This window comes from Tenrec ecaudatus, chromosome 15, assembly GCF_050624435.1.
Source record: "Tenrec ecaudatus isolate mTenEca1 chromosome 15, mTenEca1.hap1, whole genome shotgun sequence".
NCBI lineage: Eukaryota > Metazoa > Chordata > Mammalia > Afrosoricida > Tenrecidae > Tenrec > Tenrec ecaudatus.
Window position 1 is genome coordinate 21,336,683 of NC_134544.1, and position 26,936 is coordinate 21,363,618.

The 26,936-nt window shown below is 46.1% G+C and overlaps 1 protein-coding gene across 27 annotated transcripts in view; it reads left to right on the forward strand.

The window, feature by feature from the left end:
* TCF4 (transcription factor 4) overlaps window positions 1–26,936 on the forward strand; it is a 399,157-nt gene that overhangs the window by 342,258 nt on the left and 29,963 nt on the right. For 21 of the 27 annotated variants that reach the window (XM_075532963.1, XM_075532953.1, XM_075532952.1 and 18 more), the window contains 6 exons: window positions 2,946–3,079; window positions 8,264–8,396; window positions 17,485–17,552; window positions 18,777–18,855; window positions 21,910–21,986; window positions 22,909–23,112. In XM_075532963.1, the coding sequence (XP_075389078.1) occupies window positions 2,946–3,079; window positions 8,264–8,396; window positions 17,485–17,552; window positions 18,777–18,855; window positions 21,910–21,986; window positions 22,909–23,112 (695 nt within the window). The remainder of the gene's footprint in view (window positions 1–2,945; window positions 3,080–8,263; window positions 8,397–17,484; window positions 17,553–18,776; window positions 18,856–21,909; window positions 21,987–22,908; window positions 23,113–26,936) is intronic. The other 6 variants (XM_075532957.1, XM_075532956.1, XM_075532960.1 and 3 more) reach the window with 1 other exon arrangement.

A 26,936-nucleotide genomic window follows, 5' to 3' on the forward strand; every position in this document is an offset into this window, starting at 1 on the left:
TCGTCCACCAGCGGCAGGACATCCTCGAAATCCTCAGAGGAAAAGAGATGTCCCTTCTCCACAGAGGTTAGCTTTTTTTGGTCTTTAGTTCGCCTGTGAAACCCCACGGATGGCCTATAAAAATTAATCTAATTGGTCCCATAGGAAAAAACCAAAAAGTCCTTTGCGGTTCAGTCGAATTCCAACTCATGGCAACCCTAGAGGACAGAGCAGAGCCGCCCACCCCCACCCCTGCTTCCGTCCCAGGCTTTCCAAGGCTATACATCATTCTGGAAGCAGCCGGCCATGCCACGTCTTTCTCTTCGGAGTTCCACCCACCCTTTTGATAGCAGCCAAACACTTAACCCCTGCATCACCAGGGCTCTTTGTCCCCAGGAATCAGGCGACCTTCTGTGCGCAGTAGACCTCAGGTGCATAGGGTTCTGTGCCTTTGTGACCCCCCCCCCTAGGTGTACCGGCCAGCCAGGGCCCCTAGTGCATTCTATACCATGACAGACGGCCATAGATCACAGCCAGCCTCACCTCCAGTGAACAGTGGGAGAAAGCAAGCTGCCAGAGCTTATAAACCCACTGCCCTGCAGCTGATTCTGACTCAGCCACCCTCTAAGACAGAGTAGAGCTGCTCCGGAGGGCGCCTGATGTGAGTCTGCAAATCTTTACGGAGCAGAAAGCCTCATCTTTCCTCCTGCGGAGCAGCTGGGGCGGGAGTCCGGGGTGCCTGGTAGAAACCCTCCCGGAGCATAGAGAAGCTGTCAGCTCGGGGATCTGTCATTGAAAAGCGGTTCCCCTTGAGAAAATGAGAAAAGGATAGATGGCTCCTCTCGTTCTTTCTTGATTTCTGCAAATTCCAGGGAAACCAGCTACATTAAAACAGTAGGGTCTGTCCTTAGACGACTAGGCAAACAATGTGGGGAGCAAATTTGTGTTTCTGCATCTGGTTCCCAAAAAGGAAGAACCAAAAAATTTCCCGAGTTGACATTTGTGACAAGCACAATTCATTTGCACCCATCTAGCTCCATTCTCTCAAAGCAACGTTTTGCTAAGATCACAGGGATGTGATAAATATTAATTTCCTGTGAAAAGCGTAATTTATGTAAAATATGTATTTTATAAGTCGACATTGAGTCGAGGATTCTGTGTTAACAAACCCTAAATGGAACGCCCCGTGCTGTCGCAGCACTTCACGGGCGCTCTTGCTGGAGGATGTGCTCCATCGACTTGCCCTGTATACCATCTCTTTCAATGGTGAGTGGTCGTGAGCTTTCACGTTAGGATGTCAGGTGGCATCTACGTATCCTTAATCGAAGGGTTCACCTTCCGAGCACATTCTTGCGTTTGGGCTCTTGTTTTTCTCAAATCCCCTATTTCAACAGTATTATGGGAATCAACACAGGTACCACGTGGTCCCACTTGGATGCTAGCATCCTTCAGGAGAAAGGGACTTGGTGCCCCGAAAATGCAGGTCTTGAAGGACTATGCAATTAAGGGAAAGATATTCAGAGACTGTCTGGGGCTGATTTTAAACTCAAGACCGCAGCCCCTTATTTTTATCTTCCATTCCCATCGTGGAGTACGACTCTGCGAGTCGTCACGAGCACAGCCATGATTTTGCCCGCTGAGCTCTCAAAGAAAGAAATCCACAGAGATTCTTCCCCATCCTGAAAACATTCCAGTTTTCTGAACTCTAACTTCTAGATTTAGAAACTCCGTGAAAAGGAGCTTGGTGAAACCCAGTGTCAGATTTAACTTGCTGGCTGCTTCACTTAAAAAAAAAAATTAAGGCTTTTTATTAAATAAAATGTTTGTGCCAGTGGAAATGATTTTATTTGCAAGGAAGCAGTATATGTTTTACACTTAGCAGCAGTGTAGAGCCTGGTGTATATATCCGGCACTCGGTGATTTTTATAAAATTCCGTTAAGCTAATGAGAGAAGGAGGAAGAAATGAGCGAATTCGGCAGTAATAGAGATTGCTTTTTCCTGAAGCTTGAGCCTCCAAACCCCACAGTAGCTAGCTGCCTCTTAATCCTAACCTCTATGCCAAGCATCTCAAGGAAGGAGGCAAGAATCTGTAGGAATGTTTTAAATATGGAATTAGCAAAAGAGTAGGCTCAGACTGATCCTTCATGTAAGGTTATGCCTCTTTTAAGTCATAAATAAATAGTTTTATAAAGCGTAGAGTTCTCAAAATTATTTGTTGTTATATCCACCTTAGAATATGTGGATACACCTTGAATTGTAACTGAACACTATATATTAAAAAGAGGGAGAGAGAAAACAAAACTCTGATTGCTCTTTTTCCCTCCATGCCAAATCGTAATTTCCTTTTCTTAAAAAACAAACAAACTGTGAATATGTGACCAAAATGAGATCCAGCCCTTTAAAACTGAGATTCTTCTTATTCTTATTATTCTTACCATTAATACTTGCTCTTTGTACACCTCTCAAAGTATTAAGTGGCCAACTTTAAAATATCTCCAATATTTTGTGTTCTCCCAAAAGTTTGGGGACAATGTAACTTCTCTGTTGGTTGTCATAGAAAGAGAGGCTAGGGCATCTTGTAAGAAATGCTTCTTAAAAAATAAAGAAATGCTTTAGAAAGAGAGGTTAGGGAACGTCTTAAGAAATGCTTCCTTTAGCATCGGGGGACCTTGCAGACTCGACATGGCTCTGTGCAGAAATGTGCTCTGCTGCGCGCTTTCAGTTGGATTTTTACAAAGAGCAGAGTAACCATGTTAAATGTGTGTTTGTTGGACAGTATCGAGCCACTAGGGGGAAACTGATGGGAACCATCTTCTGATAGACCCGGCTCACCAACCCCAAGCTGGGTACACAGCAGGCAGCCTTTTTTACGTATTATTAAAAAAAACAAAAACAATCCAAGCCCTGTTTTGCACGGCCCCGCTGAATGCCTCCGAAAAGTCCTGGTTTTCTTTGTCCCTTACAGATGGCCACCACAGCAGTGACCCTTGGAGCTCCTCCAGTGGGATGAACCAGCCTGGCTACGGAGGCATGCTGGGCAATTCTTCTCATATTCCACAGTCCAGCAGCTACTGCAGCCTGCACCCACACGAGCGTTTGGTAAGACAGCCTGACATGGGGATGGAGAGAAAGCCCTTTTATTGACACGCATCACCTGGCTCCCTGAGGGCACATGGCAAGGAGTCTGTGAATCCATGCAAAAACCATGGCCCACGCCCGTTCTTCTTCCAGCATATTATTTGTGTGATCAAAGACATAATCTAATCAGCTCTCCTTAGAATGCCTTTCAGGTTCTCGTTGTCATGGTCCCTCTGTGGATTGTGTCCTGTTCTGCGCCTTCTTTATCCCCCAGTCTGCTTCCGTGGGAGGATCGATACAGGCAGCAGTTGCGTCTCGGGATTTCAGCCGTGGCTGTCTGTCCCCTGGCGTTTCTGTAGCTCTCTATCATTTTGAAGGGCACCGGCAGGGGGAAGAGCGACAAGCAGTGGTTCCGAAGAGGAAACAGTGGAGAAGGTGATACCTGTTCCACATGTAGGCACTTCCATTCCCACTTCAGGAGCTTGTGTCACTGGTGGCGGCTCTGACCCTTTGGGACACACCCAAAGGAAAGTGCTCCAGCTTTCTGCTCGGTCCCTCCAGTCACTGCAACCATGGGGCAGGTCTAGGAGGATCAGATCCCTAATTCCCAGTCTTCACCTTTATTTCCACACCCCCTCCCCTCCCCCTCCCAGTGGCACTGCATTTTGCATCACACCATTTGAAAATGACTGGTTTGTGAGAGTGCTCTTGGTCTTGCATGACAAAGAGTGGAAGGCGCCACACACATCACCTACCTCCATCCATCCCATTCCGTCTGCCTCATCATCCCAGAGGGAGAGCCTCCGAGGACTTCTCAAGCCACAGAAACTTCACGGCCCAGAATTCAGCTGTGTATTTAGGCCTGGTTAAACAGAGAAAACTTCTAGCTCTTCATCATGGAAGGCAGATAGGCGGAGACCGCAAATACAAGAAGCAGTAGAGCAAATTTTCAGTGATCCTGAGTGGTGGGTCACCGCTGAGTATCACTACCCTTCGTTTTACAATCTCCCCCCACCCCCGCGTTTTCTGTTCTTATATAGGAAAAAAAATACTTCATGGGTTTCTGTACTCTTTCTCCTTTCCCCTCACCATGACAGGTAAAATAAAGGAACCTTATCATGCTTTAATAACCAAAAGAATTCAGAAGGATTCTGGTAAATCCTCCTGGAAAGCATGGATTTAGTCAGTTCTAGTGGCAGGGGTTCTGTTTTCTGGTCTATTCTCTGTCCATGCTGAGGAGCAATCAGCCTTGTACCCTCTCCCACGTCTCAGTGCGTCAGTCAGGGACTCGCTCAGATTTCAGCACGTTTGCAGTGAATAGCAGATGATTCGCTTTCAAGTTTACACTTCTCACCACATCACCACCCCACCTCCCACTTAGAGTCGAAGAAACTTACGGGAAATAAAGAATTTATGTTTCTAGCAGGACTTTAACCTGCGTCTTTTTCCCCTATCCTGGAATTAATTTGTCCTCTTCCACTTTGTGTTCTGGTTCACTCAAATTTTAAAAATCCAGGCCTATTCTGGGTTTGCTTCTTCAGTCATGACTGAGTCAGGAAGAGCCAGGTCCAAAGTCGACTCCTGGCCAATATCACATCCACACGGAGGATGATTACACGTACGTGCACAGGGTTAGCCCTCTGCTGTTATGTTTAACCTCCAGTTCTATTACAAGTTGCCCCTTTTATTTTAACTTTTCTTTCCTCTTATCTTTATTTCCTTTTCTGTAAAGCTCCAGGATTTTGAGTTAGGTGCTTTGGTTTGTTTTTTTTTTAATCCCAGTCAAGTCCACTGCATGGGGGTTATCTATAAAATGTGCTTAAATGCATAGGATAATGTCTCTGACAAGATATCCTAATGAATTTTCTCACAGCTAAATAAAACTATTTATTATATCTCGTAAGGATTGTAATTCCAGTATTGAGCCATTTAAAAGTTTCTGATGGAAAACAATGTGAGTATGCAGAAGAAGCTCTGCCTTCGTTGGCTTGAAACTAATAGTAGTCATTTCTGACATCTTTAGTCCATGCCTTTGTCTGCTCCCATACTGGACACACAGAGAGTGTGAGGGCAAGGAGGGCTTTCCTGGGATGATTTTGCATATAATTTGGCAAATGGAGATCCTCTCTAAAGGCAAAGAGTTTCAGAAAACATTGCCACCACCACTTGACAACGTGTTTTAATGCAGTGTGTGATTAAAATGCATACAGCCTATGGCTTTCGGTAGCAACTGTGAAGTCACCCATTTTAATTGTTTTAAGTTCCTTTTTCAATTTCAGCTTCAATGGCGAGAATCTCACAATCAATCACTCCTTACTTGCAGTTGCAAGTACAAAGTCATTCAGATGAGTGAAGTTTGTGGTTAAGCTGTGGAATGGGTGTTTGGGGTAAAAGATTTCAGTTAGGAATGACTTGGCAGAGTTCTTTTTAAAAATAGGATCGCACCCTGGCTGTCTGCGTCGTGGATGCTTGCCCTTCAGACCACAGAGCGAGCGAGCCCAGTGAGTGTAGATTTTGAACATGAAGGAAGTTCTGTGGTCTTCTCTTCGTCTGTAACATCAACTCTTCGCCCACTGAGTCTCTCAACTGATGGTGATTTTGCCTTCCTTTCCTCCGAGGGAAGTTTGGCAATAATTCAAGACAGTTTTGGTCGTCCCAACTGAGGGAAGAGGGCTTGCGACTGGCATCTAGTGGGTAGAGGCCAAGGACTCTGGTCGAGACCCTGCAATGCATAGGACAGCCCCTTACAGCAAAGAATTTTCCTGCATGAGAAGTCAGTGGAGACTAGGAGCTGGCCCTAGCCCAAAGCATGATTGCATACTGAGTATGTGTTATCAATTGAAAAGGAACCCTGGTAGCATAGTGGGTTATAAGTTGGACTGCTAACCACATGGTCAGCAGTTCAAATCCACCAGCCTCAGAAATCCACAGGGACAGTTCTACTTTGTCCATTGGGTCTCTATGAATCAGAATTGGCTCAATGACAGGGAGTTTGGTTTGTTTTGGTATATACTGTCAATTATTATTATTTTAAATATTTTAATTAACAAACCCCAGAGTTTATACAAGTATAATGAACAGGAACACTCTTACTACGTCTGTAAACACGAAAAAGGCTATCTTTGGGTATCATAAGTCCAAATACACAGATAGCTGGCATGTAAATCCACACTCTGTACCTCATACACTCCCCGGGCCCTCTGTTGCCGAACACACAGATAATATTAATAGCTGAAGCAGGAGAGGCTTACGAAGACCTCTTGGAGTTGATCCCCAAATCCTCTAAGAGAGACGCTGCTCATAGACTACTGATATTCTCAGGGACACATTGAGCACATCTTGAAGTGACAGTACTTTTCAAGACACTTTTCCTTCTAAATTAATCTAATTGTAAATCTCCATAATTTCTTTCAGCATCCAATTTTCTGTGAGTCTCTACCAAGGACAGAGTGATGGGAATTGCTTTGATTTCCTACTTTAAAACTCTACGGGAGTTGATTGTTCTCATTCTCTGAACTCCATGTTGACCCTCATCTTACATTCTGGAATGCCCCACTATTTCACACCTAGGTCCAGGGTTCCAGAGAACCTCCCAGAAATAATTTTTCCTGCCATACCGAATGACTACTAGAGTTCATTATTAAAATGATTTCATTATTTAATAAATTTAAAATTTTTATCCTTACTTCTCCCCCCTTTCATCAGTGCATCCTTTTGATTCACTTATAAAATGTCTCCATCCTTAAAAAAACTCAGCATGGAATAATAATATGGAGGTGAAGGCAAAGCATGGTTCTTGATTACTTTCCTGTATTGTGTTTCTTTTTCTTTGCGGTTATTTGTAGTCTTTAGCTCTAGAGCAGAACTATGAGGATACTTCAGAAAGTTGATAGAAAGCGTCCATTTTCTTTCATTTCAATTTTCCCTTGAATTTTGAAATGCTCACATAGTCTTTCCAGTTAAGTGCTTTGTGCCTTATCCAGTCGTTCAGATTGCTGTACTATTGTATTGAACGGGCTACTAACTCTACGCTCAGAAGATAGACCCAGTGGTCTGTTTCGCAGCCTTGAAAACCCTACGAAGTGGTTCTGTCTGTACACAAATTGGCTCAGAATTGACTCAGTGGTAACTAAGCTGTAAGAACCTCATTTGTTGGGGAAACTTTTGGGTGCTATAAAGTCATTTCTAAGGAACTCTGGTGACGTAGTGGCTTACAAGATGGTCCGTTAACCACAAGGTCTGTGGGTCAAATCCACCAGGGACTCCACACTCCTGAAATGAGGCTTTCTACCCCCTCAATGACTTCCAGCCTTGGTGAAAGTCCACGGGGCAGCCCTCCTCTATCCTGTATGGTGGACTCAACGGCAGTTGAGTTGACTTTGGGTTTTGACAAGATATTCTCTACCAAGCAAAAAGAAATAAATTCCGTTGTTGGCCTAAGGAAATTTCTGGTCAATCAAAGAGACACGGAAAATGAAAAACGTTTCAATGTCATTCTCTTGGGAACCTTGGATGTTTTAAGAACATGATCTCATCTTCCTCACTGGAATCTGTTAAGTTGGGCTATTTGGGATAGGCGGAAGGAATATTTTCAAAGGTAGTATTTTCCGTGTAAGTATCGAAAGTTTGAGGTGTACTGTAACCACGCGAACCTTGATAGGGTTTTATTCGTTGTGAAGTGAAATCCCTCTAAACTAATCTATCTCACTGCCATCGAGTCTGGCTCACAGTGCACCTGTTACAGTTGTCCCTGTGAGAGTCCAAGACTGTGACTCCTCCCAGGAGCAGACACGGTCACCTTTCTCCTACGGAGAAGCTGGGCTTTCAAGCTGCTGCCCACTGCCATGCATAGCCACTGCACCAGTGGGCTCCTTGAAAAAATGTTAAAAATTGGCTTTTATGTTGCAAAAATCTAAGCGGCGCCCTTAAGGTCTGTGTAAGTACTTTTCAGATGCAGAGCGTGTGACTCTTTCTGTCTTCCACTGCAATTGCATTTCCCTACGTTTTATGGCATCCCCAGCTCTGTGGTCTGCTATTTAACCAAGCCAGAGCCTTCCAATCCCACATAACGGGTTCTCGGGTATGTCAACAAGCCTTGAAAGGCTCTCCCCACGCAGTGAGGGAGGGAGCTCTGAAAGAAGTGTCAGCACCAGACGAGATGCTTTGTCGTTGAAGGTGGCCTTCCTTTTCCGCCTCTTGTTACAGACCTACCCACCACACTCCTCAGCAGACATCAACTCCAGTCTTCCTCCGATGTCCACTTTCCACCGGAGCGGCACAAACCATTACAGCGCCTCTTCCTGCACGCCTCCTGCCAACGGGACAGACAGTATCATGGGTAAGCCCTGGGAATGCCCGTTCTGATCCGAAGGGTCAACGGCAGGGGCCGAGGACAAAGGAGCTCTTTCCTTCCTCACAAGTGAACCGCACTTAGATGCAGCTAGGTCCAGTAACTGAATGGACAAACAGATGAACCAAAGAGAAGCAGCCATTGGCTCGACCGTCATCACTTTTGGGTCATAAGGAACCAAAATTTGGCCAGTGGGAAGTCATTAGATTGAATGGGGGTCTAAATCACTGTTTCTAAAATAAGTGATACTGCCTTCTGGGGAGTGCTGGAATGGTGGGGGGGGGTGGCTGCGGTGCCAGCGGGGCAGCCCAGGGGACTGTAGAAGCTGATACCTATACTTTGTCCTGGAGTGTGGGCTATATTACAGAAAGTGTTTGATTGTCAAGGGGATGCTGAGTAGATTTTTTTTTCCCCTTCTTCCTGAAAAAGGGAGTGAGGGGCCAAATAACTTTCAGAATCCGTGGTGGAAAAACTTGTGGTCCAAATTCCTTGGCGCTCCACATGCTCACCGAGCAAACAAAGGCCATTTTTGTCAGATGGGGCCCTAGATGGTTTAAACTAGTGGCACAGGAAGCCCACTCCGCCTTAATAGGAGTTGCCGACTTATCAGATTCTGGTTGCCCTGCCAAACTCCTAAGCATAGGGAGCCACTGCTTCCGAAGACTAGTTTTGTGTGAGCCTTAAAGACAACTGTCAACAGCTAGGAGAACGTCACGCTGAGATGACGGTGTCCTGGGGTCCGTCAGGGTTAACCAAGCAGTTGAACTAACTCTCTCAGGGAAGATGAGAAAGTGAATGGTGGTACTTGGTTGGGCCAGAGCTTGCCACTCACTGCTCTGTCTCCAGCAAGTTGCCTAGCTAAGGTCCAAGGAGAATGTTGCTGCCAGGCAACTCCAGGTACAGGCCTCTCATTTTTCACCTGATTCACTGTGCTCCTCTCCATGGACAGGCAGTTCCCAAACCAGCACCAGGCAGGATGTCCAGCCGCTGAAGGAGGAAAGCGTCCAGGCTACAGGTGTGGGCATCCACCCCCTTCTGAGCCTGGCTGGTCTAGCTCCAGCCCACAACTTCATCTTTTATCTCTCTCTCTCAGAAGGGTACTAGTCAGAGCCCTGAGGGGGTGTTCTAGGAGAATTGGTGACAGAATGACTCTGGTGTTTATACCCTTCCTCGGTCCTTCCCCCCTCTTTTTTTTTTTTTTTTGAGATCATCTCTAGAATTTTGGGAGCTGGTGTGATTCACTTATGTGCGAGCATTTATGATGAAGGAGAAGAGGTGTGTTTTTGAATGTTGCAAATATAATCTCTGCCTAAATAATACACTCCCTGCTTATTGAATAATATATTTCACACTTGAGATGAGCCATCTAACAGCCCTCGCTATCCTGTCTCACTGAGAACCAAATTTAGGAAAGAGGTTCCATTTTTGTAACTTTTCCATAACAAAGCTTCTGCCCATGTGTTGCATCCATTTGACCTTGGAGAGCCCTGAGCAGAGGTCACACGGGGACGTTTTTGGTCGCAGTTGCAGTTCTGGCAGATTTCTGAGCAACACGAGAAAAGACAGAACTGCAGAACTGAAAGAGTGAGAGAGGCATCTTTCACTTCAGTGTGGTTTGCCACGCGGAAAGCCCCACGCCCGCAGTCAGGAGGGTTGCTTGTGCAGGAGGTAGGCGTGCCGACCACTCATCTACTTAAGACAACAGATTGCCTGTCTGCTTTTGGTTTGAGTCGTTTTCTGTTTTTAGGAAGGTACGAAGGGGAGCAAACTTTGGGTTGAGGCAAAAGGACTTCTCAGGCACTGTCTGATGGGGGAAGGAGAAGGGATGATTTTTGAAAGGAGCGCTCCTGGCAGAGAGGTGCTGGAGCTCCAGATGAACAGGGAGCCCTGGGTCAGGTGGGTGCTGTCTCCTGGAGCCATGCTCCCCAGAGCTGCAAGTCCCCTGGGGACCGAGTTCGGCTTCGTGTCGGCTGGTCAGCTTGTGGCTGAAAGGACAGCCTCCTAGTGTGGTTGGCGCAGAGTGAAATGATCAGCGTGTCTTCTGCATCTCCGTATGGACTCGGAGACATCCTGAAGCTAGACTCTGCTGTTTCCAGACGAGTAGGCCCCGTTTCGGTGAGGGAAGTATCTTGGCTGAAATAAAACAGAGCAGAAATACATGAAAGGGGGATCGGTATGAGGCTTTTGAAACCCAGAGGAACAGCTTGACCACAGAAATTCACTTCATCATAGTGCGTGTGCCTGTCTGCAGCTGCTAGCAGAACGGGAGAAGGTCTTGTAATCCCTGAGGAAAGTTCAGTAGACAGATCCTTCAGCTCCCCTACTGTGCCTTCACAGGGATAGTCCACTAAGGGAGAACACTCTGAGGACATGCCGCGCCCCGCCCCCCCCGCCCCCCCAGTGCCTGCAGCTAAAACTCAGGAGCCCCGGGTAGGGGCTGGGGGTTATGATAATAAGCCTCGGCATCGCGCGATGTCGGGGAGGCTCGTGTTTCTTCGCACTTGAATTCTCTGAGGCCTTGGTGTGATTTGCAGCGTGTGGTGGGCACCCGCAATGGCCGCCTCTCCACAACCTGGAGAGACGCGCGGTCTCTTCGGATGTCAGCAATCTTTTGCCAGCACAGTATGGATTAATAGGATACATCTGTGGACTTTTGAAAATAGTTGGCTTATTCTCACTCATACTGAAATGCAGGAAATAAAGAAATGTTGCATTGCCTGTATCTCAAAGAACAAACAGAGCTAATTAAATAATTGGTAAATAGGGAACACAGAGCCCGACACATGTTTGAGATGACACACATGATCCTGTAAAAAAAAAATGAATGTAAGCAATACTAATGCCCCAAGAATGGGGTCCAAGGACTAACACATGGACATCACATTTCCCCAAAATTTCCCAGTGAAAGTCGCATGGGCTGGACAGCCTTCCCATAATAGAGCCCTGGTATCTTAGGAAACTGCTTTTTCGGGTCAGAGGGAGACAGCCAGCCCATCTCTGTTCCACACTGTAGTGTGTGTGTTTTCCCTGGTGGTCAGTGATATTCCAGAGCCGGTGATGAGTGTGGAGTGTGGTGTAAGCTCTGGAACCGTCAGCAAGTCATCCCTGGAACCAGCCCTTGCATCTCAGAATCAAAGATGCCCTTTGAATCTGGAGGAGCTTGTGATTTGGTAGGCTTGTGGGGGGAGTGAGCCTTGTAGTGGTTTTCTTTTTCTTTTTTTTTTTCAATGTCCACTATCACTTTTCGATAAGAGCTCAGGTGTCACTGTCAGGTCAGCAATGGCCTGCTCACAGTCACTGCTGACCTTAGCCAGTCACTGTGAACCCACCAGCCGCTCCTCGCTCTTGGGAAGAAAGATGAGGTTACCTGCTCCTAGAAAGACTTTCAGCCTCAGAAACCAAACCCCACGCAGGACTGCTCTGAGTAGGAATGAATTGGATGGCTGAGTGTTTGGGGTCTCCCTTTTTGAGAAGCCATTAGCTTCTCAAACAGTGCTTAGTTGGTTCTACTGATTTGGGATTTCTTCGAGGATACATTCATCGATGCCTTTTGTAGAGAGCTGTAGAGTTAAATATCTTACTTGTGGCACCCTGTCTCCTACTCCCTTGCCAGCAAGCTGTGGGAGCTTGCCTTGCGCGTTTCTGAATTGGGATGGTTCTTCAAGCATCCTGGAGTTGTATGACTATGATACCTAGGAGACAACCTTGATAAATAGAAGTTCAACTGCAGTGACCCCAGGCAAGGAAAGTCTTAGGTCAAGCATTTCAGCAGTTGTCAACACAAGAGTCCTTTAGCTCGATCCCTGAAGTTCCTGGGAAGTCATGCGACTGGGCGTAGCTCAAAATCAGTCCAGTCCAGCGACTCTCCGTCCGCGCATGGCTGTTGAGGAGGAAGTGTGGGCGTAAGAGCCCAGCTGCAGAGACTAGCAAGGAGCCCTGGTGGCACACCCAGTCATGGTCTCCGCTGTTACCCCGAAGGTTGGCGGTTAGAGCCCACCCAGCACCTCTTTAGGAGAAAGATCTGGTCGTTGACTTCTGTGAAGATGACAGTCAGGGGAACCCTCTTGGGAAGTTCCACTCTGCCACAAGGGGTCACTTTGGGCAATACTGACTGCATGTAACTAGCAAGAGCAAGATACAAGAGCCATGTGTAGAGGCCAGTAGTCACATGCATTTTTCTCGCCCCCCCCCCACCCATCACCCTTCCTTGTCCCCACAGTGACATCCAGTAGCCCCTCACAGCCCAAAGGACTGAGAGAGCGCCTCCAGGAGCTCTCCACTGGAAGAGACGATCTGCATAAATTCACAGGGTGTGACTCCCCCTGCGGTTTGGGGCTGCATTCTCACACGCACACCCCTCCCCCAGGGGGAATTGGGCATATAACTAACATAATAGTTATAATAACTGTTATTGTTTTATTAGACTTTAACTGGCCGGCCCACTAATGCCTGGTGTTTCACATGTTTTTAAACCTCAAGCCAAACAGTGTTGAGGGAGCAGGACTCCCAAGATTGATTGAACACAACATATGCTAAAGTTCACTCTGGCATATAGCTATCTGGTTCACGGATTAATCCGGTTTACAGGTTTCACTTCTCATGACATATTTGTCTGCCCTGTGATGCATTTCGGTGTGTGGCTTTTCTAGTAGGAGCGGTGTGGCCTTTCCCCGGGAGGACTTGGTTTCTCAGTAATTTTACTGTTAGAGTCGTCGGATCGCAGTCACTTTATATTTTACAAGAGGCCCGCGCCTTCACATACAGCTGGGTGAGGATGGAACTGCCGAGGATCTTACCAGCAGCACCAGCGCTGCTGGGCTGCAGAGTGCCAGTGGAGAGGAAATGAGTGGGTCTTAGGTTTTCCCAACCATTTTTGGCACGTGGTCACTGGTCCAACTACCTTTTTGCCCACCCCCTCCACAGATTCCCACCAGAAAATCTTCCTCTAACAATGAGCCGCTGCATGGCATGGTAGCTTCTACTGGGAGGGCGGGGCGCGGGGGGGGTTGTTTTAAGACTGTACTGGACAAGAGTATTGGTGGAAACACGCCCTTTTAAAAATGTCTTTATTGACCAGTTTATTCTGTTGTGCGGTAGCCCGAGAGTGGCTCAGACTGCGTTCAGAAAATGCTCCACACAAAACGGCCTCTTCTCACTACTTGAATCGCACTTCTTGGTCCTGACATGTCTCCAGGGTCTTCCCTTGTGGAGGGTGAGGGGGTAGTGGGTTATGGATGTGTTTGAGAGGGTAACACCATTCCACATCCTGACCATTGGTCGGTGGTGGTCCCAGGCACCACTACTCCTTTTGTGTAGTGTAGGGTGTGTTCTAACACGGGATGTGGCATTTCCTGGTAGCAGAGACTGAGGCAGAGGGTGGTCCACCACGCAGCTAAAGATACACATCCCAGCTTTCTGCTCCATCTTCCAGCCCGGCAGAGCACCTGTGTTCCAGCCATCCGAATGATAATTGGGTGGCTGGCTATGTCAAATCCTCCTACAAAATTACAGTTCCTCTTTAATAATTGCTCATCTCCCATTCATATTTATGTTGCGGCTCCACTTAGAGCCTGGTTATTTTTCTCTTGAGCAAGAGAAATTGATTCGAGCAAAAACAAAATAACCGAAGATATCAATCCAGATTTTACCAAATAAAGGAAATAGTTTTCTCTCTCTTTCTCTCTCTCTCTCTCTCTCTCTCTCTCTCTCTCTGTCATCTGAATGTGAGGAAATTGTACTTAGAACAGGAATTCAGTCCTGTTACAGTAAAGCCCTGAAGGTGAATTGGATAAGCACCGAATTTAAGGACCAGTGTGTTTTACTTAAAAAAAAGAAGAAAACCCAGCGCATTGGGGAAATGAGACCATTTGAAAATGAAAAAATAAAAAATGTATTTACTTCCTAGTTATTTATACTGTTCGATATGCCTCTCCTAGAAGTCCAAAGAGAAATCTTTTAGAAAAAGACGCATGTAGCGGAACATGTTCAGGGAGTCTTGAACATGTAGCTTCTCCCTCATTTCCTGGAAGAGAACAAAAGACATTCCTAACGCAAAGGCAAGCTGGGCCCCTTAAGCACTTTAAAATTCAGCTGTTGCCAGGTGAACGGCTCCCTGGGCGTGGGTTGGGAAAGAGTAGCCTTACCATGAGCAGGCTTGGCAGTATTGGGAAACATCTTCATGGCAACATGAGGGAAGAAAGGACTGCAATTTTTTTTAAATGGCACTTCTTGCCCATTCTTATCGCCCTCTGTAGAACGGCCATTGATAGGGAAGTCAATGGGAAGGAAAAGCTTGGGGCTCTGAATGTTATTAATGGAATTGGGATGACCAAGTCTTGTCTTTCCTTTAGTATAATCTTAGTTCACCCTTTCTATAATATTTCTATGGATATTTTGTCACCATGTCTTGTATCTTTGTGAAGTGTTATTTCAGTGAAGTGTGACTACCGTATCTTTAGTTGATGTTTGCGGTCTTCTTGTTTGGTTCCATGGAGTTGCGGGGGTGGTAATACATTACCATTAGAGATCGGGAATTTCCCCCACCAGTTTTTGAAGCCAACTTTTGCCTATGTAATTTTACAAGCACTTGTTTTGAAGTTGCGCAGAGGAAGAATCAGTCTCTGGAAAACGACTTTCGTGGCTAATTCAATCTGTTAGTGAGATGGTCTTGCCCTTCTTGACACAGGCTCTGTGTTACGGCCTTTTCCAACATGGCTCTGGGTTTTAATTACAGAATGGTCTATTTTTCAAATAAAGCAGCTGCTAACCACAAGGTTGGTGATTCAAGCCCGCCAGCCGCTCTGTGGGAGAACGATGAAGGCGGTCGGCTTCAGTCAGGAGTCACAGGCTCAGAAGCCTCCTAGAGATATGCTCGGGGTCAGAGCTGATTCGATGGCAGTGGGTGTGTTTGCGGGATGTAGTACTGGAGCGACAACACTGATTCTAGGAAAGGAGAGAGAACTGCCCTAATGACCGTGGAAATGTGTGGTAGAGGAGGAGGGGCAGCTGGGGAGGATTCTAGTTGTTTATATTTTCAAAATTTAAATTTTCTCCTTAGGAAATCCGTACTTTTAAAAGAACTCCTAATGCAATCTCAGTTAACTTGTCTTCCGCTGACCCCTTTTCATACTATGATCAGCGCCAGTTCCTTCCACTTGCCCAGCATCAGATTACCCAGATGCGGAATTTTCCTTCACAGATCATCTTAAGCAGCGTTAGCCAATGGGTGTTTCTCTTTTGCTGTGGTAAAAATGTACTTAACAAAGCACTTACCAATGCAACAAAGTTTGCGCATGTGATTTCATCCAATTTTATAAATGTGTGATTATAAATGTTTTTTATATATTTATTATTTGATACTATTTGATCAATGTGTGGTTACACCGTATTTGTAAATATGTGCTATGAAAAAGGCTAAGCCAGTTTTACCCAGTGATTGTGCTCCTTTTAGATCATTTTGCTTTTCTTTGTTTTAATCGTTAAAAAAAAATGAATAGGAGTGTGGGTTCTGTCACCTGGCTAAAGCATGTACCAAAAGGTTTCGCCAGTGGATGTGTCCGGCTTAGAACGTGTGTGAAAGTCAGAAGCATAATCCCCATGGACTCTGGTCCCCAGTGGGGAACTTAACTAGAGAAGATGAGACGATATGACCAATGATCCCACCACTTGCTTTTGCACGCCCACCTCTTGACCTGTGGTTTTGGGGGTCGCAGCTAGAGCTGGCAGACATTGGGAACTGTGTTTGCGCACAGCCAAGTTTTGTTTGGGTTGACCCACTCATTGAAGATGCCACCTCCCTTAAAAAATCTTTCTTTCTCCCCAAGGGCTCAATAGAAAAGAACCAGGGCCCTCTATGGACAGATATGTCTGATGCAATTGATGCAATAAGAGGTGTAAGAGCCCCCAATAAAATCATCTTTTCATAATAGAAAAAAGGAAAAAAATGTTTGTACTGATACACTACCTCCCACCAGGGAATTCAATGAGTTTTATTTCATTGCTGTATCTATTTGCTAATCTTGAAGTCTCCATACATGTACCCTAACAAATGTTCTAGGCCTTGTATTACATTGTATTAACTTCTGTGGGCTTCAAGGACCTCCTCCGAAGAAGGCAGGTGAGACCATTGTACCACTTACTGTACATACTCGAGTATAAGCCGCCCCGAGTATCAGCTGAGGCACCTAATTTTTACCACAAAAAAAAAAACACATTAAAAATATGCTGAAAAACTCGGCTCATCCAGGCGTCCATACGATATTTGTAAAGACTTGGATTTGGAAGACCCTGGGTGCACAGAGCTGGCTCTGAATGGCACTCTGCCGTGCGTACCATTTTGTGACCAGCCCTCTGTTCCACTATTTCGTAGACAGAAGTATCAGTGTTTAAGATGACTGCGACGAAACATCATGACCATGTAGATGTGTTTCCACTCTGGAATGTGAGACTCTTAGGGACACAACAGTTCAACAGGTGTTTAACTGTGAACATAGATGTCAATATGTATGAATGAACTTTTTTTTTAAGGAATGAGTGGTTGAAAGTATTAAAAGTACTTTCGTTTCTAGGAAGCCCCGCCTTTTTCTCAGGATTTTGGTTTTATTTATTGTGACACTCTGAGAGGGGCACTCCGTTTCCATTAATTTTAAAGTAAGTTTTTATTTCTCTGTTGGACAGTAGTTCCATTTGCTAGAGGGAAAAAGTTTTTTTTTAAAAAAGAAAGGAAATCCGGTTCAAGGACTCAGCCCCTGCAAGAAGCCTTCGTGACAGCGGGTCGGCAGCACAGGTCGTCCTGCAGCCATTCACCATTTGCTGCCCGTACGCGACACGAGGGCCGTGATAGCAAGCAAGACGCTTTATCTTTAAACCAGGGAGTCAGGTTTCTATTTTATCTGTAAAAACTGTAACATGAATATATTTGACATCTACCTCAGCAAACAAATTAATGCTAATTAAAGATTAATGTGTTGTAATTAGCATTAAAAATGCAATTAAATTGTGAGTAAATGGACCAGGAATAGAAAATTGGGAGACGTCTCCCTGCCTGGTTTTCATCTTCTGCCTTTTGTTTCTGCAGCAAATAGAGGAAGCGGAGCAGCAGGCGGCTCCCAGACTGGAGATGCTCTGGGGAAAGCACTCGCTTCGGTGAGGAAAACCCACACATGCCGTTGTACAAGGGTGGACTTTAATCACAAGTGGGCATTTGGAAGTTTAGGAAATGAATGGCAAAGAGCTCTGGGTTGATTTGTTTTTCTGTTTTTGTCTTGGGAGGGGGCAGGGAAGCACAAGCTTCTCACATCAGGATCGGTGGGGAAAACGGAGGAGAGCTTGCTGTACCGGCCAGTGGAGGGGAGGTCTCTACTCCACCTGGTGTACTCACGATGGAGGGAACGCCCCGTTAGGGGCCAGTGGCTGTGCTCAGTCTTCACCCGTCTAGATTTTCTGTCTTGATTTCTGAATCTCGTATTCTTCTCTCGTTTTCTTTGGAAGGGTGATCACTGAAAAGCTAGGATTGGTTTCACAAAGGGCGTTGAGAAAAAAACACTTGGGTCGAGGCCTCTGAAAAAGCCGAAATGACAAAGGCTCCGAGGTCCAAGAGAGGTTGTCCGGCAATTGGTACCCAGCAAATTAACTCCTCTGCCTTGCGGGACCGCTGCCAGGAAGTGAAAATCGAACAGTTCTTGCATGTTCAGTAGTGAACACCATGGCCCATCTTACATGTCTGAGGAAGCACACCTGGTATTTTCTTTAAAAGGCACACGTGGCCATTTATAAATGGAAATGAAAAGCCAGCGCTCTAACCAACATGCCGGCTGCTCGGTTGGCTCTTCCTTACCGTTGGGGACAGAAAGTAAGTTGGGGGGTACGTTAGCATTGAGCCCCAACGCATGTAACAGCTGTCCGTTCATCCAGTTCTTCAAATGCCTGGGATCCAATACCTTAATCATCTCAAAGGAGGAGTTGGGAAAGTGTCTTAGAGGCGGTATTGCCCCTCCACCCCACCCCGCCCCGCCCCCCTTTGTTGGGGAGGAGGAAAGTTCAGAGAGGCTCCACGGTTTGCTTAGAGCCACACAGCCAGAAAAGAGTAAGCAAAAGTTTTGAACCGAAGCCTGCTGGTCCATCCCCCTAACCCAGTTTGTGTTCCACCATCCCACACCACCTCAATCATTTGCCTTTTGAAATCCTAAGTCGTTGTAAAGTTTCTTCATATCAGCAGAGTGGTACTATAATTGATGGTTGTATTTATTTCCTAAGTTGAAATGTTTAAAGTGAGTTGCAACTTAGTCGCGTCAAAGCCTCATTTGCTCCTTTTGCTGAATGAATGAAGGGTGTTGTTTTTTGTTGTTGTTTTCTCCCCCTGGTTTCCAGATCTATTCCCCAGACCACACCAACAACAGCTTCTCATCAAACCCTTCAACTCCTGTTGGCTCCCCGCCCTCGCTCTCAGGTATGTACTTGAAATGCCATTCGAACCTAGCAACAGGTTTTGAAAGTGAGTTTTCCCCCTCATGCTTCCTGTTCTAGAAGGTGGAAACTCCCCCCCAAATCCCCAGATATCACATTCCTGTACAGAAAAATAGAAGGGAGGGAAAAGGCAGACTGCCATATGAAGGCAGAGCCATTTACACCAAAAGCGCTCCAAAATAGGAGATGACTGGGTGTTTGTAGAGCCACAAAGGTTGTGACAAACGTATTTATTCAGTGTTTCTTGGCTTTTAGGAAGGACACCCTCTGCAGAATAGGGTGCTCCTGTGAAACTCCCACAAGGGAAACTCAGTGGGTGTAGTCATGGGGTGGCAAAATGAGGTTGTCCACTCCCATAAAGGTTTCATATTTCGGGAACCCCCAGGGGCAACTCTGCACCCCATCCTTCAGGGGTGCTGTCAATCAGAACCCACTCAGTGCCAGTGAGTTGGGTCGGGGAATGAGTTGCGTTTGATTCAACTCAAAAGGATCATTTCCCACGGAGATCTTGAAGGGCTCTGTCATGGAGGGTCTGAGACAAAAAACTCTCCAGTTTTGTGAATCAATTATGAGGTGATTGTGCAACATAAAAGGGGATCTCTGCCTTCCCCCCAAAAAAGACAGCGAATTAACCTGACCTGTGTCTTCCAATTGAGTAACTATGATTTGTGGAATTATGCCAGCAAGCTCTGTACTTTTCCGAGGTTCGTTTAAGAGGCTCCTTGCCCACCAATATAAATGCTTCCAGGAAAGCCGACCTGGTGCACATCTCTGCTCCTTGGGAAGAGGACTGGTGGTTTGTCAGAGGTCTTTTTTGACGCCAGAACTTAACCACATCTGTGTCTAAGTGAAACCTGACCTTACTGTAACTTTTGGTGAAGACATTTGCCCAAATGTTGCCTCGTGGACTTTCTGTTATTCCAGCAAGTACCACTCACATCCCTAGCTGGGTGCCCTGCTGGAGAACGAGGGATTTCAAATGCCCCACACCTTGCAGAGATGGTGGCCATGGCTCCGGTGGGCCTTCGTATCAGCCTTTTCCAAGTTGATCTTGAAATGGGGATGTCACAGCGACAAAGACAGGGCCAGCTAGATCCTGACATCCCTGTGGGCAGAGACCAGGCCCAAACTGGAAAGAACTAGAGATGTAGTCAGGAAGATAAGGAGAGAGGCGTGAAAATGCCCCTTGATGTGCTTGTTCTAGAAATGGAAAGTGACGTGTAGGACTGTGATGTTCTTCTGGGTCAGTACTAGAGTGCGAGGCTCTGCACAGCTGTTCCTAGAATCCATATCCAGAAGCAGAGGTGTGGGCACAGAGGCCATGAGATGGCATCTGGCCCAGAGAGGCAGGTGAGAAAGGAGAAGGAGCAGGTAGAATTCCAACTTCCCCACTAGAACCAGAGCAGCTCTTAATTTCACCTGTTTTATCATTTACTGGAGAATCACCTGAGGTCTTCATGAAATTTGAAAATAGTTACCATGCTTTAGTTGGTTGCCCCGGTTTTATAGGATTGTGTGCTGAGCTCCAGTAAGGATAAGAATTGGGCCCACGAGGTTGGTGGTTCAAACCCACTAGCAGTTCTGAGAGAGAACGAGGCTGGCTGTTCTTGCATTGATGGGAAGTCTGAGATAGCCCAGGGGGCAGTCGACGACTGCCCGCTAGAATTGGCTAAGCTGAGATGCTCCTGTTATCTGTGCTTCCACTCTTCTTCTTGGTTAATTCTGGGCAGAGAAAGTGATGCTGCACAGATCTTTCCAGAAAATGCCCCCAAATTACTGTACAATCTGAGCAGTGTGCTTTAGGTTAGAAGGCACAAAAAATAAGGCTGGGGCCTGCCACCCCAGGGTCCCGGTCGTTCATCCTGGAAGAGCTCACAATCGGGAGAAAGCACTTTTATGAAGATGCAAGTATGCAGGCAGCTTGCTAGGTTCACATTGATGGCTCTGTCCAAATTCTGGCACAAAAAGCAATTGAACACAAGATTCTATTTTTATTTTGCATAAAATTATTATACTCACAACCACACTCAGAAAAGACATGAAGAGTAGATTTTGAAAGTGGTTAAAAATAAAATCTGGGGATGAATTTTTTCAGTCAGACCCTGGATAATAGTTTACCTTTTTTTAAGCTAAGCACTTTGTGAGTTTTAACACTGAATGTGCCATTACCTATAAATGTAAAATGGTGTTTACTGTGGAGGCTACACGTGCAATATGTCTTACAGCAAGAATCTTCCTTTACCTTCAAGTTTAAAGATTCGGAAGAACAATTATTTCCTTTGGATGAAACTAGAAACTTGTTCGTTTCTCAGAGGAGGTCCGGGGTATAGTAAGTTATGCAGCGGCTGCCAACCACAAGTCCGGCAGTTCAAAACGCCCAGCTGCTTCATGGGAGAAAGAGGAGCTTTCCACGCCTGTAAAACGTGGGTCTTTGCAGCTCAGAGGGATAGTTCTACGCGCCCTGCGGGGTCGCCGGGGCCGGAGGTGACTCGATGGCATGTAGCTTGGCTTTCGTTGCTTTGTTTGTTTTCCTTAGCTAGTTGCCCTGCTATTTGATTGAAGGCTCTTTGGGGTTTGGTTTTTACCAGACTGGCTTGGTAGTAGCTCACTGCCAGCGCTTGTTCTTTCATAGTCCTGTCGTTTCTTCAAGTATCAGTTGTAAGACACGTCAAACCATGTCCCACCGAAGGAATTTTGATTTAACATCAACTAGCCTTGCACGAAAGATCAAGAAAAACCTCTGGGAAGCACCGGGGACGCGTATAGTTAAAAGTCAGAATTAACTCGGAAAGTAGGAGACAGCCTGAGGGCAATCTGAGTCTTGGTAAAATACATATCTTTTTATATTTAAAACATTTTCCTCAAATTCTCACACGGAGCATTCATTCTTGTGATAGATTTTAATTGTCTAAATAAAATTCAAAATTGCCATTTTCTTTTAAAAAGACACCCCCCCCACACACACACACACACACACACAAATCTGTCTCCTTCATTTAGGATGCTGTCGTGCTAATGGTATCTTTTTGATGATCAGCAGGCACTGCTGTTTGGTCCAGAAATGGAGGGCAAGCCTCATCATCTCCTAATTACGAAGGACCCTTACATTCTTTGGTATGTCCCATCGGCTCTTTCTCCCCGCTTTCCAGGTCACATGTTTCCTTTTCCATCTTATCCTCGGCCTAGAATGCTAATTTCTCCTACTAACTCACCTTAGGTTCCTGGTGGCCCCACAAGTTGGGGAGGGAGGAGCCAGAAGTATTAGGCCCTGGTGGTGTCCCATTAGTACTCACAGTGGTGCCCCAGTGTCTGATACTCTAGTGCGCTTCAGTCCGTGCTGGGAGTAATGCGCCCACTATGACACTGCTCTGTGTCGTATCTACTTCATGGACCCTGGCGGCCTCGTGGGTATACGCTGGGCTGAAGTTGGAAACCACTGGCCACCCTGAGGGAGAAAGACAAGGCTTCTACTCCCATCAGGAGTTAGACTCGGACACCCACAGGGGCCGGTCTACCCTGTCCTCTGGACGGTCACTGTGAGTCAGAACCAACTCAATGGCAGTGACTTTGGTTTTGGCTGACTTGTCCTTAGCGCTGTACTATGTGCCATAGGAGAAACCAAGAAGATACATTTTTTAAGAAGGTATTTTAATAAGGGGACCATGAGTAGGGTACGTGTGCATTGTTAGCCTTTAGGATTATTTAACCATTGCCTGCCAGACTATTCCTCCCATTTGATTATTGTTTTCTTTTCCTAAAGTAAGCCTGAGTTCTCTCTGCAGCTAGTCCAGTAGAGTAGACAGCACAGGTATATTATGACAACCTTGGAGAATTACAGAATTTACTGGACTTTGAAAACTAATGTAATTATAGCATTAGTGGTTTCCCCTAGTTTTCTAGAAATGGTGCTGTTAATGTTTATTATTTTGCCATGGAAATAAACAACCTGCAATTCTTGTCCATTAAGATTTTATTTCTAGAACTTGTGAGTACATTGCAAACTAAATAAAATTTCCCGTTATTCATTAACCAACAGCAAAGCCGAATCGAAGATCGTTTAGAAAGACTGGACGATGCTATCCATGTTCTCCGGAATCATGCAGTGGGCCCATCCACAGCTATGCCTGGTGGTCACGGGGACATGCATGGGATCATTGGGCCTTCTCATAATGGAGCCATGGGTGGACTGGGCTCAGGGTATGGAACCGGTCTTCTATCAGCCAACAGACATTCGCTCATGGTAAGTGAGGAGATTTATAGATTCTGTAAACAGCATGTAGAATTAGGATTTTAGGAAGAACAACTTAGCCTCTCTCTGTTTTTTAAACAGCTTCTTGAGATACAGCTCACACAACATTGCACTCCATTCATCCAAATTGTACAATTCAGTGTTTTTTAAAGTCTCTGTATAAGGTTATGCAACATTACTGAAATCTTAACTGTTTAGAACATTTTTTTTCTTTCTGTAGAACATTTTTACCTCCCTCCTCAAAAGAACTCTTGTTGCCATTCACTGTCCCAACTGCCCACCCCCATTTACACACACACACACACACACACACACACACACACACACACACACGAGTCCTGGGCTTGTTCGCATCTACTGTTTGTATTTCTCTGAATCGCTTGTTCGGGAATCATTCCTTTGTGTTTGTGATTGGCTCCTTTCAGTGGTTTCACAGTCTGGGTCTGTGTTCTACCAAATCCCAGAGCTTCCTCCCCTTTCACCGTCAAATAGCCCATTATTGTGTGACTGACCCACAGTGCCGATCCATCCTCTGGTGTTCGGTAGGTGAGAAGCTTCCACTGGTGGTCTCTTGGGAGCAAAGTTGATAGGTGCCTTCAAGTCTATGCCTGTGTGAGAACACAGGCCTCCTTGCCTTTGGTACACACCTGGGAGTTGGACTGCTGGAGTTTTAAATGAGTCTCCTTGCTAACTTCTGCTGTGAGACTCAGACGAAGCTCCTGTCACCTTGTTGGCATTTCAGATATGAATGAGCTGCCGATTGTTTCTTCTATGGAGGCATCGCCAGTGTCTTTGGGTGCTGAATATGGGCGGGAGAAGGATGCATTTCGTGTTAGGAATAAGTGCCTATTAAATAATATGTAAGCCAGTTTGTCGATACTACTTTTGAGACTTAACGTTTCCCCCAGTACTTTTGGAAAACATCCTTTTTTAAAGAAAAAAATGATCGTGAAGATTCAGATAATCTGCCTGACAGAATGCCATGGGGTGATCACTTGGTGGGAAATTTAACGTTAGCAATTTACTCAATAGCGTGGGGAGTGATTCTGCCTATAGCTTTTTAAAGCACTCCTGCCTTGTCAGCAAACACCTGAGTATCCTGTTTTGTATCACGCGTTTGTTGTTCGGGGCTGTTGAGTTTCTTTTTCACTTAGAGTTACAGTCTCAGAAACCCACAGGGCTTCTCTACCCTCGCCTAGAGGGCACCCGGTGTCAGCATTGGCAGCTGGTGGTCGTGAGTAGCCCCAACTGATGGAGGAGACTTGGGGTTTACTTGGCTGTGATGTCATCGAAGCAGAGCTCCAGCTCTCTTCCCAGTGTCTCTGGGTGGATCCAAACTGCCAGCCCCTCGATTCACAGCCGAGTGCGTCCCCAGTGCTCCTTTTGCTTCTTAAAAAAGGGAAAAGAAAAATAAACTCTGCCACTGAGTCACTTGCAACTCACAATGACCCCAGAGGACAGGGTAGAACTTTGCCTGTGGGTTTCTGAGACCGTCATTCTTTCTGGGAGCAGAAAACCTTGTCTTTCTCCCACAGAGAAGCTGTTGGTTTTCAAACTACTGACATTGCACCCCAATGAGGAACCACGCACTACACCGGCAGGACTCCTTAAAAAGTTGCCCGGATAATGGTCTATTGGCCATCCTCGCTGCAGAATCTCTTGCTTACAGATGGTTCTGGAAGGAGCCCCCAGAATCGTCGTCCTCTCCTGTCCTCTTAATTTCTGCTCATGAAAGACTGAGAATAAGAGGTTCATTCCAAGTGGTATATTACTGAGACCCACAACAAATTTGAAACCAAAAATACTGGTTGCTATAAATAGAAGCAATGAACTCATTCCTTAACTGTGGAAAAATCATTTTGAATACCAAAGCTGAATCTGTTCTTCCTTCTTTTTCCTTTCCCTTGACCTGGACCCTTGAAAACTCATCATTGAGTAAAACGGTTTGCCTGTCCAAGGCTAAGAGTTGACAAAAGAAAAGTCTCTATTTTAATTTTACTTGGCCTCAGGTAACATGGCGGATACACTTGGGATGCGTATAATATGAGATTACAGTTTGTGCAGCGCTTTTTTTGCTTTTTTAAACGACAGTGTTTAAACAACACTGCTTTTAATTAAGAAATCTGGCTTTATGAAAAGCCAGATCTGAGCCTTATAACCGTTTCTGTATATCTGCTCTCAATCAAGAGAGAAATCGTTTAATTTCTGTAGCTTTGTTTATTTTGCATATGTTAAACGATGCAACAGGCTCTCAGGGCATCACTTCAGAGGCAGTTTTTTGGGTTTTTCCCCCATAAATATGTAAAGTTTGCTCTTAAGTACCAGATGTGTAGGTTAAGTGGGCCTCTAAAATATTAAACTATACATAGATCCTTTTTGGAAGGCTTTGACCTTTGAGTTGCCTTCTCTGCGTGTGATTCAGAGCCTGGTGCGAGGTCAGGCTTCTCTGTGGTGACGGTGGGGAGGGGCCATTGTCTGGCCCAGGTAGAAGAGACCTGCAGGAGCACAAGGAGGGAGGTAGCCAGATGATGACAGGTAGTAACATCATTGACGTGATTTGGGCGAGGGGGCGCACTCTGCAGTAATAACCTAGCTGCTCATTTTGCTCATGAAGAAAAGTTCCTGCTGAATGGATCTAGAACAGCCACGTGTTCGACCTAGAGCCTAGCTGACAATAGCACACCCCCCCCCCCAGCTATGGCCTGTTGACCCCAGCCTGCTTCCACCCCCCACACCCCCAGTGGGTTCCTGCCCTTGTCATCCTTTGCCCCGGAACCACCCCCCACCCTCCGCTCCAGTGAACCCACAGCAGAATCTCATCTTCCCCATCTGTCCCTCTCCCGTGTGCCAAAGAGATCAACGCAGCATGTCTTTCCATCCTGCACAGGGGCATGAATTTTTACAACAAAAAGCGTGAGAACAAAGGAAATAGTTTTTGCATTCAGTCAGTCTGAAGTTAGCCTTTGACCATTTGATACATTCCACTATAAAAAGGAAGTTGAGGTGGGGGGGGGGGGGAGAGGAGGAAAAGGGGTGGGGGGAAATCCCACCTCCCTTTCCCCTCACCACAAAAAAATTCAAGGAGGATACTGGTAATGTTTTCCACATTTGAATTTTAATACACGAAGCAGGCTATAAACTGAGGGCCAGCTGCAGTGAATAAAGTAGCAGTGGGAGGTATGCCCCGGAAACGCAGGCAGCCCATCACCCTGGGGCGGGCGGAGGCGGGGGACGGTGCGCACCTTTCCCAACTGCACACCTTGGCCCAGTTGGGCTGGACCTGGAAGCAAGTGGCTGGAACTTGAGAGGCCTCCCTGGGCTGGCGTTGGCCTTCGCCCAGCACCTTAGAGTGCTGCATACTCAGTCCTTCTGATTAGAGAAAGGAGAGCTTGGGAGGCCCCTTGACCTCCGTCATCTTCTTGCTTCCTCCCGCTGCCCCTCCCCCCCCACCCGCCTCCCAGAAATGGAACCGAGTGGCTGGATAACTGGGAAGAGGAGACATGCGGTTCCTGCTGCAGCTGCTCCAACGTGTGGTGGGGAAAGCGCAGCGGTTCTGCCTCGGCTATTATGTTATCTCATTTAATTGCTACCATATTGTAGAGAGCTTTCGATTCATAAAATGTTTTCCTTGGAGTTCTGAAGCCGGTCTTCAGTGATTTACCAAGTATTAGTGTAATGAAAGGGATTTTTTCACAGCAGCACGGTTCATAACACTAGAGTGAACGCTGTATACTTGCGGGCTTTCTGGCTTATGTGATTTGGCCTTGCTTCTTTCCTGCTCCCAAACCTTCACTGCCTTTTGACGCCCGCCAAGA